Source organism: Phalacrocorax aristotelis, chromosome 9 (genome assembly GCF_949628215.1).
Source record: "Phalacrocorax aristotelis chromosome 9, bGulAri2.1, whole genome shotgun sequence".
Taxonomy (NCBI): domain Eukaryota; kingdom Metazoa; phylum Chordata; class Aves; order Suliformes; family Phalacrocoracidae; genus Phalacrocorax; species Phalacrocorax aristotelis.
This window is the reverse complement of record NC_134284.1, coordinates 7,990,860-8,002,895: the sequence shown is the minus strand read 5'-3', so window position 1 is coordinate 8,002,895 and position 12,036 is coordinate 7,990,860. Positions and strand designations below refer to the sequence as shown.

At 41.3% G+C, this 12,036-nt stretch overlaps 1 protein-coding gene across 13 annotated transcripts in view; it reads left to right on the top strand.

Annotated features, from left to right (window-relative positions):
- Window positions 1-2,226: 2,226 nt before the first annotated feature.
- The window catches only part of HECTD1 (HECT domain E3 ubiquitin protein ligase 1), a 64,080-nt gene continuing 54,270 nt past the window's right edge, over window positions 2,227-12,036 (top strand). For all 13 annotated transcript variants that reach the window (XM_075103288.1, XM_075103281.1, XM_075103287.1 and 10 more), the window contains exons 1-2: window positions 2,227-2,358; window positions 4,626-4,906. In XM_075103288.1, coding sequence (XP_074959389.1) covers window positions 4,767-4,906 — 140 coding nt within the window. In that variant the 5' untranslated portion in view covers window positions 2,227-2,358; window positions 4,626-4,766. The remainder of the gene's footprint in view (window positions 2,359-4,625; window positions 4,907-12,036) is intronic.

Below are 12,036 nucleotides of genomic sequence, written 5' to 3'. Positions count from 1 at the left end.
AAGAACATATATATTGTAAGAAGTATATAATCAATAAAGCAGAGATTATCTAGTCAGCAGATCGTTTCTTCTTTTTCAGATTTGTTCCAGGGAGAAGAAATTTTGTAACGAGGAACAAAAATCATCAGCAAACTCTTAAATGTTGCAAATGTGTCCCAATGAAAAAATATCCTGATTCATGCTAAAGCTGTAATACATTATGTGATACACTTTAATATAAAAAAGATATTACAGGGGTGCTGTCTTTGGCTGGGACAGAGTTAATCTTCTTCAGAGTAGCTAGTGTGGGGCTACATTTCAGATTCTATAAAGAAATTTAACTCTATCCCAGCCAAACCCAGCACAATAAGATATCTCAAATTGGGCAATTAATGCAACAGGACATGGAAGTATTTATGTTTATCCATTTAGAAATAAAGATGTGCAACACTGAAAGCTATTTCCAGATTTTTAAAGTGTTGTACTCCTACTTAATAGTATTTAAAACCCACGATTTGTATTCTTTGCATGTACAATATTTAAACTTTTTATTTTGTTCCTAAATTGGTCTATGTTTTGATAACCTCATCTTCTCCATTGATAACCATGTATCTGCCCAAAGATACTGAAAGCAGAAAGTGCAGCCTATATGCAAAGAATGAAACATTTGTTTGATTTCAGAGTGTTTTGTCTTTACAATTGGAAATCAGCATTTGCCTTTGGTCTTCAGAAGAATTTCATAACGTTGCTTTAATCGAAACCTCTCTTCACAATAAAAAGCAAAGGAAACTGTTCTAGCATCACGCAACAGGAGCGAGGTCACTTCGCAGATGTGGTTCTCCCAAGCTTGGCCTAATTCTGCTGCTGTTTCTGCACCAGTGAGAGTGAAAGAAGATCAAGCTTCTAAATTTAAAGACTGCAGACTCAGCCTTCCTACTGCCTCATGTCCTTACCTTTAAGCATATAAGAAGTCTTGCTGACCTCTGAAGGACAAGCATGGGCAAAGGATATACAGGTAAATCTCGGCACGGCTAGAACAAGTGGCGGTTAAGAGAGACATAATAGGGTAAGACAGAAAAGCTAAGCTGCCTTAGAAATCAGAAATAGAGACAAAGGAACATCTGTTCTTGTGTTCTGAAAAAAACTACAGCAACAAAGGTAACACTTTCTAGAGGCATTATTACAACACCGAACAATAAAAATTTCTGCATTTGGCAAGGTTTAAGCGAGCACGGCCGCTATTGCCTTTCTGTTCAGTGCGTAGTTTTAGCCTCCTAATTACAGGAAATGTCTATGAGGTAGGTAGGAGTGACATTCAAATGTACAATAATCTTATTTACTGTACTTATATTAATGGGCTTAGATTCCTCAGAAGCACGCATGTCATCCTACAGAGAAGGAAATTATTTTGAAGATCCTTCGCTTTTAGCCCTTCATTTTAAATTTATAGCAGCTGGCTCTCAAGTCCTTTTAGTCCTTCATTTCAAATTTACAGCAGTTCCCTTTGCTGCTTTTTCAATCCCTTGCAAGGTAACCGCCCAGCATTTTGCAGCACGCGTGGCAGGGGGCTGCTCTGCTGCAAAGCCTGTCTCCAGCTACGCGGTTTAGTTGCAGTATCTCAAACTGACTACAGGATGACGGCAAGTTAAAACCTCTCTGCTCTGGCAGAGCCATTACGGTGACGTTTAAGTGCGTTCACCATCGCGCCTTTGGTGGAGGTGCAGGAGGGAGATCAGAGGGTTTTGAAGAACGGGCCCTGCAAGGTATAAACCCTCGTCTATAAATACGAAGACTGCTGTGTTGCAATAAATAACCAGAACATGGAATGAAATAAAATGACCCGTAAGCATTTAGCAAAAGCCAGAAAATCCCCACGCAGCCGGGGAAGGGCCCGCCGAGGCTGGGACGGGCGGGACAGCCCTCGGCCCCCGCTCCCCACCACTAAAGGGGCCGCGGCCCCGCTCCCAGGGCCGGTGCCCGGCCCGGAGAACCCTGGCGGGGCCGGGCCGGGGCGGCGGGCCGGGGTGCCCCTCGGGCGGGGGGAGCCGCGCCGGGGCCGGGTAGGCCACGCCCGGGGGGCGGCGCGGGGGGAGCGGGGCCCCGTGCCGTGCCGCGCCGCGCCGTGCTCTCCCGCCTGAGGCGGGGCCGCTCTGCAGCGCCCCCGGCGGCCGCTCGGCCGGCGCCGGCTACGGCTCCTCCCCCCGCGGCCGCCGCGGCGGCGCGACTCCCCTCCCTCCCCCTCCCGCCTGCTCCCCCGTCGGGCTGAGCGCCATGGACGCCGCTGCCTGCCGCCCGCCGCCGGGCCCGGGCCGCCGACGCCTCGCCTTTTCCCCTGTCCCACCGCGGCGCTGAGGAGGGGGTCGGCTCCGGTAGGCCGAGGTGAGCAGCGGGGCAGGGTGGGCAGAGGGACCGCCTCTGCCGGCGCTGAGGGATTCGGCGCCTTTCCTGAGCCGCCAGGCCGGGTCACCCTGCCAGGCCTGCGGCTGGCCGGGAACTCGAGCGGCGCTGCCCGGGCCTGGCGGGTCGGTGCCGGTAGGCCCGGAGGGAGCGGGCCGGGAGGCTTGGCCGCGGGCCGGGGCCCCGCGGGGGGGCGGTGGCGGGTGCCGGCAAACCTCGGTGTGGGGGCGGCGGGGCCGAGCGGGGCGGAGGGGCTGGGGAGCCCCTCACGGGCGGCCCGCCGTGCGCGGGGGCGGCGAGGTGGCGCGGGGGCGGCGAGGTGGCGCGGGGGCCCCCTTTCCCGGGGGGGATGTGGGGTGGGGTGTCGGCCGGGCCCCCGGCGTGGGGAGGGGGCTCGGGGGCCCGCCTGGTGTCTCGGTGTGGGCAGGCCCGGGCGGCGGCGGGGGTGCGCCGGGCCGCGGCCGGGCCCCGCTTGCGGTGCGGCCCTCCCGGAGCGGAGAGGCCTCTCGCCCCGCTCCGTTTCTGCTCGGCGCTTCGCTTCCGTCTGGTTAGAGCCCGCTTGGGGTGGGAGGATGGCAGGTGCCTGTATCGAACTTACCCCACTTTCACTCGCTCTGTTAATTTTCCTGTTTCTGTTGCCTTCACCCTTCCTTTCTTCCTTTCTTTCCCCCCTTTCTTCCCACCCTCAGCTGAAGTTAATAATTTAGTCGCGCTAAGGAGACGTACTATGCTTACAATACAGTTCCACTTGTACTGGCTGGAAGTGGCTTTATTTAGTCTTGGAACAGGAAATACAGTCTGTAAACAGCTCGGAGGACCATAGGCATTGTTTAAAGCGCAGAACATGGATTTGGTAACCTGAAGTTATTTCTCAGAGCAAGACTACAGCAATAACAAAAATATATAAGTGGCAGGCAGTAAATGAGTGATCTGTAGTGTCGTTATGGTCCTAAATTATAAAAAAATTCTATCTGTTGTACTTTGTTTTGTCACTTCTTTGAGTCCAAAGCTATTGTGAAACAGCACTGCTGATTCAGTGTGCGTTTCTCCCTATAATACCAATTTCTGAATCCCTTTTGTAGATGTGCCCTTGGAGGAGTTATTTTTTAACTATTAACTCATTAGCAGCAAGTAAACAACTAGGCAGACTTTGTCCATATGGAGCTTCTTTCTCCCACCGATACTCCCCCCCCCAATTTGTGGGGATACTGTCCAGCATTTCATATTTATATGAGAGTTTGGTAAACTAATTCTTTTTTTATAAGCTATATTCAAAAAATAGTCAACTCTTTTCATGTATGTTTAATTTGGAGAGATAGGTTTGTAACCTTTGTTTCAGTTTTTATATGAAAACAGTCATGTTTGCTGTCTTCTTAGTCATGGGAGGTGAATTTGATTATTTGTTAGTAAAACAAAGTGAAAAGCAAGTGTATAGGTCAAAAGTGTCTCATAACATTTTAAAGGGACTTTCTTGGTCTTCAGCTTGCATGTACAACTATGGCATTGGGCCAACAAATAATGCTGTTTTCCTTATATGTACATGAACTATTTTAATTATTCACTGCAGGTTTTTAAAAGCTATGAATTAAATATTTTTTTGTTTCTAAAAAAAACCCCAAACAACAAACCCCTAACTCTTGAAAATGGAAGTGATTCTTAAAATGTCTTTTTTGTCGTTTGACTTTAAAAGCCTATTTTCCGTATGTTCGAATGCTGTTTTAAAAGGTGAAGGACTAATAAACTACTGCAAAGATTCTGAAGTCTTTAATTGTGCATCTTTTCTTTTTTGTGGGTTTGTACTTAAAATGTGACGTTTGAGGTTTCTCTATATTTGAATACTTTAGTGAGTATACTTCAGAAAGTTGGATGCTTTATAATACAGTGATATGAAAGGAAGGGGGATAGGCAAGACAGCACCATTTTTCTATTAGCTTTGAGCATATACACAAGGGTTAAGCACAGTTGTTCTATTCTGAATTTTAATTTTGAGTTATCCTGTTAATAAGAGTAGGTCTAAGTCTGGCGTGATTGTCAGCTGGAACTAGAGATTTATTTCCAGTGAAACAGAACAAGCTCATTACTGCTTACTCACATATGAAGCTTGAAAAAAAAAATTGCTGGTCAAATATGTGTAAATTTTCTTAATGTCAGCCCAAACGTATGCTGTGCATTTTAGAGATGAGCAAATCCAAAATGTTTAAAGCCAAGATTGTGATGATGATTATATTTTTTTCCCTTTTTTTTTCCAGGTGAAAACTGCAAAAGCCTAGGGCTCGCTGAAGAGGAGACATAGATTGTGCTCAAGTTAGTGTGGCTTGGACAATTAAGGGATTTTTCTGGTACTTTTTAATTTAAGCAGAGGCGGCTTTTTGTTTTTTAAAAAAAACAACATGGCAGATGTGGACCCAGACACATTGCTGGAATGGCTGCAGATGGGGCAGGGAGATGAAAGGGATATGCAGCTAATAGCACTGGAACAGCTATGCATGCTACTTCTGATGTCAGACAACGTGGATCGCTGTTTTGAAACGTAAGTAGTTTGGCTTTCGTTTATGGAATGTTATTTTCCTCTCTTGGTAGCTGGATATAACATTTAACATTCCTAGAAACGTTCAGCCTCAAAAATGTTTTTACAGACTCAACTTGAGTGTAGATCACTGAAATGAAATGTTTCAGCTAATGTTGTGTGAAGTACTGTTGTGTGATTAAAAAGGTTGTGTCCTGTGGGTGATCCGCAGTGCCCATTCCGACACATGATCCTGTTGTTTAATTTAAAGAAATGTGTTTAGAGTTGCAGTGTGGAAGTGCTGGGGTTTTGTTTTGTTTTTAATGGTAGAGAAAAAGTTTTTTTGCATTGAAACTATAAGGATCACCTATGTATATTCAAGCATCCATACTCTCGCAACACTTTTCTCGAGATGTAGTAGCTTTTTCTGAGCTCTGTAAATCCAGGCAAAAATCACAAATATTAACCACTGTTCACACAAATCTTTTGCCCCTTCTCGGAGGAATGTTGCTGTCCATGCCACGTGCTTCCCCAGCTGCGTTTGTAGGCTTCCTGTAGCAGGGTTGCTGCCCTTACTCCTTGTACATTTCTCACTGCACAAAATGCCGACGTAACCACTTCTGTTACTTGGTAGTGTTGCTGTGCATGTGTTACCCTGCTTCCTGCCAGGGCCTGCCAGTAGTATAGGAAGGAGGTTGGAAAAGTGTGAACAATCACAACTTTTAAATCTGACATAGATTATGGTTTTTTTGGTGGTTTGTTGTTTTTTATTGGTTTGTCTCCCTAGTTCTACTTCTTATGCTCTTGCATCTCTCCTCTTTTCCATCTTTTTTTTTATTACTCTCTCTTTCCTTTCTTTTGCATCTCAGAGCATGGCTAATGTCTTTCTGATACATCCCGCTCCTTAGGAGTCTGGGTTTAGAAGCATTTAAGAAGGTAGCTGTTTGTTACAGTGTTTAGTTTTGTAGCCTTGAAGAAGAGAACAGTTTTTGGGCTTAGCTCCTAAAAGCTGTTCATCTTTCACGGCTTCTTTTATTACAGGAAGTGTAAAATTCATACATCTCTCAAAGTTGGGTTTGCAGTAGTTATGTAACAGTGAGCACAGTTTTGTACATGGCTTTAGAATTTGAAATTTCCTGATCTCGGGCTCCATGAGCTTACAGGCAAAATTTTGGCTTGAAAGAGACTTACTGTAGGGAGATGCATTCGACTTCCCTGTCTGTCCCTCGTGGCACTGATAATGGTGGAGCACTACGTTTTCAGCCTCAGAAAAGCTGATTTACTGGCTTGTTAATTTGCTGCTGCAGGAAAGAATTTGGTAGTTAGTGATTTTTTTTTTTTTCTGACAAATCCAGGAACTTCCTGCTTCAGTACATTCAGTGTAGAACAGAAGTAGAAGTTTGAGCATAAGCATTTGTAAGGATATCTTCTGGGTATTTGAGGATCAGGAATGAAATGTCAACTTTTAATATAAATCAGTTGTGGGTTTTATGCATTTTATTTAGAACAGACTTTTATCTCAACATAAACAAATTAAATGGTCCAAGTGCTTTTTTTTTTTTCTTAAAGTATAGGTAATGAAGGCTCTGTTATTGCAGTGTTGTGGTTTTAAAATTAGGTTTTATGGCTGAAGGAAGAAACATTTAAAATACCATTTGGCTTTTATTTTTTTTGTGCCTCAGTATAATTTAATTTTACTGGCCTTCTAAGTTGTTGATCTCTTGCTGTTGTAAGCTTCCCTCAAAGGCAAACAGGACGATAAGGTGTAAATTGGGGAAAAAGTTACCAAGGTTCCCTGCAGGTTCAAGTGATTTTACAATAAAGTTAAGACTTGCATCTTTTAATTGCCACTGTGAATACACTGAAGATATAGTTCCATGGTATTTGGTGAGCTGACATAATTGCTCATTGCCTTCAAAAGGGAGAGCTGTTACTTCTCATTTATCGCTCACCATTTTTATTCCTCCCAACAATATTCTTGCTTCATGCCAGTGTCAGGGCTTACTGGACTCCTCTAATTCACTAAAAAGCAAGCTGCTCTTTAAACCCACTGAAGAAGGTGGCTAGTTTTCTCCTGTTACAGTGAATTACAGCAGGTTGTAGAGGTGTCTGATGAGTACTGGAGGTGGAACTGTGTAACTGGAAGTAAGGGAGAAGCCGAGAAAAGTATACACTCTTCAGTGGAGAAATTCTCCGTGGATTGTCTTGGGTGTCTGTGGTATCACAGCCTGCGTTTTGAGGTACATAAATAGATGATGTCTGGAAAAGTATTTTTTGAATCTTTCTAAATGACAGTTCAAGTAGCCAAATCTGTCATGTGCTGAGAGAGTGTAACTAAAATAATCCTTCATAATATTTTAAAGTTGCTGTGTTTTTAAAGGAATTATTGCTTGTCTAAATAGGAGATTTAATATGTGGCAGAAGAGTTGCCAAACACATTTTTCAGGAACTAATTTTGAAAATGTTTTCAGTGTATGCCTGATTTATAATGTGGACATATTTTTGTTGGTAAGAAAGCCAGCCTCTGGACTTAACAACTTTTTTTTTCTTCTATTAAGCAAGAAGAGTGTCCCCAAATCTTTGTATGCTGTGCTGACGTTTTTCAAGACCTTGGAGTTGTTTATTGCTATTAATTATGTTGACTAAGAAAACATTTCATCTGTGGAATTAAACAACTGTAAGATGGAAGTTGGAATATTAAAATAGTCAATTTCTTGGAGAATGAAATGTGATGTTTTTCAGGGATCAGTTAGAGTGACTTTAAATGTTAAGTATTAGTCCACTTTTACATACGAAATTATCTACTCTTATGACATAAGCTAAGAAAAAGCTCATTGTTCTAGTCAAGTACCTCTGGTGATTAACAGCTGTGTATGGTGAGGACTGACAAAGCTACGAAACAGACACGCATGAAAAACATTGAGATGAATGCTGCGCATTTTCCCTAAAAGCACAGTACTGTCTCCAGCCTGGTTTCTTAAGGGGTTAAGGGCTATACACAGCCTCACTTAGCAAAAGATCACAAACTTGGGGGAGGTGTAGGGGAGGAAGTACTGAAATGATGGATTCAGAATGTTGTATTTCATTATTGTAGTAAAGTAATAGGGTTGCTTTGCAAGCATATTCTCAAGGTATTGGTATATTTTAAAGCTAGTAATTTGTATCTACAGAAGTAACAGATACTGAAACTCGTGTTTCAGATCAAATTAGAAAAATGAAAAGTAGGCACAAATATATGGTTCTGTATTTCCTAGTGTTCTGGCACACGTCTAGCAGTATCAAAACAGGTTGTGGGGTATGCAGCTAGTAACAGGTAGTGATGCCAAATAATTGACGTTTCTTTACTTCTCCCCAGATTTACATATTACATCTGGTTAAATTATTTTTAGTGTTACTCATACGTTAGCATTACAAAAATCAGCGGCATATTCATCTTCTGGTGATAATGACTCACAGACAATGTTAGTCACTTAGCGTGAAGAACGGCTAACTTGTAACCAGCAGCAAAAGCCAGTAGCTTGAACTGCGGAAACTTAATGAGTGAATAGAAATGGTTCTGTTAAATAGTTGAATTGGAGTAAAATAGTTTAAACTCATGATTGTGTTAGTCACACTAACACAGTTAAACTGTGTGCGATTAAGTCAACTTTAACAGGAGTTTCAAGTATGCCTTTTATATAAACATAATTGAAATTATATTTTTAGTGTTTAAATTGTTACAGGTAGTTTCAAAGACAACGTAGAGGCTGTTAGTTACAATCTCATGTTACTAAAGTAGCCCTTTCCACATAGGTGTTTCAGTTTGTCTTTTCTGCCCTGTCTGATTTTTTTACTTTATTTTTGGTGAAATAAAATGAGAACTCCTCAGATCTGGGCTTTGTGTTGCTATTTTCTTTCTCTATCTGCCAGAGTAAAAGTATTTAGCAAGGAAGATTTTATTTAATTATTTTCCTCAATTACAAAGAAAACCTGTAGAACAAGGCAGTAGTGTGATAAGTAAAGTAAAACCTGAACAAAATATTTTCTACACTGAATAGATGAAATAAGCCTTATTAAGGTTCAAAAAGAGAAAGCATATCTTCCCCTTTGGCTGTGTGAGTGTGTTGTGATAAAACTAACAGGCTGAGAGGGCAGCTCTATCTGTATCAAGGTGGTTTCATGTTGTGTGCCCTACAGATTTGCTCGTTCTGTTATTTCAAGGAAAAAAAAAAAGTCAGGCTATTATTACAGTTTTGTGCTGGAGTGGAGCCATGAATAAATGAGGGTAAATATTGCTGTCAACAATAGAGTACAGTTTTCATTATTTTAAACCATGCCAAGCATATGTTCTTGGTGAATTATTAGTTTGGGCTAATGCAGAGATCTCAATAAATAAAATTTTATAAGCTTTACAATGGCAAGACTCATGTGATTCCTACTAACTTTTTTTGCCTTTTAATGAAGGCAGAGGATGTGACAGCAGTGAAATGCCAGCACTGGAGTCGTTCACTCTGTGGTCTCCAATATACTAGGATCTTCAGCATCTTGAGAGTGGTTTTCTGAGATGGAAGTAGGGGCATGTGCTATATTTTTCAGGGAGCTATCTTGTTGCAGCATAATGTCTGGAAATATTCTGGTTTTTAAGGCTGTTTTTTGTTGCTGGGTGGTTGGGTTTTTTGCAACGGTTGAGAGTTTTAATGTGCTAATGTCTTTCTGGTTGCTCTTTGTGAAATGGGAATTATGGCCTCATTGTCACAGGTGTGATGGAAATTAATTAGCCTTGTCTAGTCATTTTGAGAGCCTTAATGGTTGCGAATGCCGGAAGGGAAGATTAGGTCATCTAAATTGACATCTCCTGTCATAGGCCCCTATATTTTACGTGGTTATTACTGAATTTAGCATCTTGTTCAATACAAGCGTAATCTGTAGTTAATGCTTCCAGTAGGGCATCCTACCTAATTTTAGCCTCTGTTTCACTATTTAATCTGCTGCCTAGTTGCCTTTGAAATTTGCTTCTCCTCTTCTATTTGAGTGGGCTGGAGTTCTGCATTCTGTGGTAGGAAGTCAGCGCACCTTTTCCAACTGAATTAAAAGCCAGTACTGTTGTTACTGTGAATGTACTTGCACACAAGTATCTTGTCAGCTGCTGGTCTTCCTCCCCCTCTCCAGTTCTTCAATTTCTAAATTCTTTGGAACTATTTACCAGTGTTGGCTTCATCCATGCAGTTTATAGTAGTACATTTAACTTAACTGTTACCGGTTACACACCCCAAATGTAGTTAGATGTTTCCAAAACACTGTCCAGGAAATGTGGTTTTAGTTTATCTTCAGAGTTACTTTCCAGGATCTGATTGCTCACTTCTTAGGCATGGCTTGATGTATTACCTAGACTATGATCTGTAACTTGGCATTTGGGTGTTAAAACACATTTTGTTTAAATGAGCCCATGCCTCTGAGTAGTCCAGACAATGCTGCATAACTCATCACGCTATGGTTGCCACTATTTACTAGTCTGTCACTTTTTCCATTGAAGTATCAGTAGTATCATCAGGTGTCCTTTGCTTTGTTCAAGGCTTTGTGTGTGAGATAAATTGAAGTGATTCTTAAAAGTACCACGCAAAAGATGGGTGCAGAATTTTAAGGCAGCGAGTTAATGACCTTTTGAAAGATTCTATTGCCTAATAGATTGGATCAGACCAATAAAATAGGTATTACAGGAATTTCAAATAGTGGGTTTCCTGTCTTGAATGACTGAGCTAGTCAAATTACTTATTACTTTAAATATTGGCCTCTTACAAAGAGGCTCTGTATGACGCATAGACAGGATAGATGGTCAGTAGATGGGTAATGGGGACATGGAAGTTTTCTTGTTTAGGTTGCCTTTCTTGTAGGGCACCTGGAAATCCAGCAGAAGCCAGTGGGGAGATGTGCATATTTAGGGGCGTTTACAAATACATACTTTTTATTTTAATTGCTTATTTCATTTTGAAATATTAGCGGATGTAATGTGTACTCAAACCATTGTCTGTTTGCACTATTGAGTTGCACTATTGAGGTTGCTACTAGTGGAAATCATAGGCAGAAATATCTGCAGCTTCAAGTTTTTTAATTTATTCAGCTATTGTGGACCAAATTTCTGCAAAATATTTACAAAATGCTGAAGACAGAAGAAAAAACGTGGAATGTATGGTAGCTCGAGGCATGGTATATCTTTTGTAAGATACCAAAAATGCAAAAGGCAGCCCAACACATCCTTTGTAAATTCAAGAGCAAAGCTAATGATAATTTATTTAGAAATCACCTATCCTGCAGAAGCTGTTTCTTCTTGTGTGTTTTCTTTTGTTTTGTTTTATACAACTAATACTTATTGAATGTGTAGTTGAGTACACTGTTGTGTTCCCTCCTAATAGTGGTCTCTCAGAAGAGGGGTCAGCTGTCTGTCCTTTGTTTTGCTAAAAGGAAGCTTGAAAGTGTTTCTAAATGTCAAATTTGAATTCTAAATTTCTTTTAATTTCTAATAATGCAGAGTTTTTGGTGGAATAGATACAGGATAGAGTTGTTACTTCTCTAGCTTTATTTTATTGGCCTAAGCTGTGATTGCAGTTAAGAGTAGAGGTTCAGAGTTGTAAAAGTTTAATACTTTATAATTGTGTTAAAAGTTCCTTAATTAGCAGTTAATTTTTAGTTGCTTCTTCCTCGTACCTTTAAAATATAGCATGGTATCTTTAAAGTCTTATACGTAAGCGGACATTTTCTGGCCTTTATTTGTTCTGTAACAGCATTGTAAGAAAGCAGTATACAGTATGTTTTGGAAATGGGCCCAGAAGAATATGTGTAGGCAACGGAGTTGTGCGGGCAGTTCTCTTGTGGATGGTATTGATTGCTGCTCTTTTTGGTCCATATGTGGAAACAAAATGGTATTTCAGCAAAAGAAACAATGAGGGAAAGGCTGAGGTCTGATACTTCCTTCCATAGAAAGAACTACAGAAAGTAAAAGCAATCATGAATCAAAAATAATTTGGAATTACTATTGCTTTAAGAACAAATCAGTTGTGCAGGATGTATGTTCTTTGAAACTTTAAAGTTGTGGTACACATTGTCGTAAATATTTAACTGGTATACTTTTCCTCAAAACCAGTTACTAATTAGGTTTAAATTCAGTATTTTAACTTTCA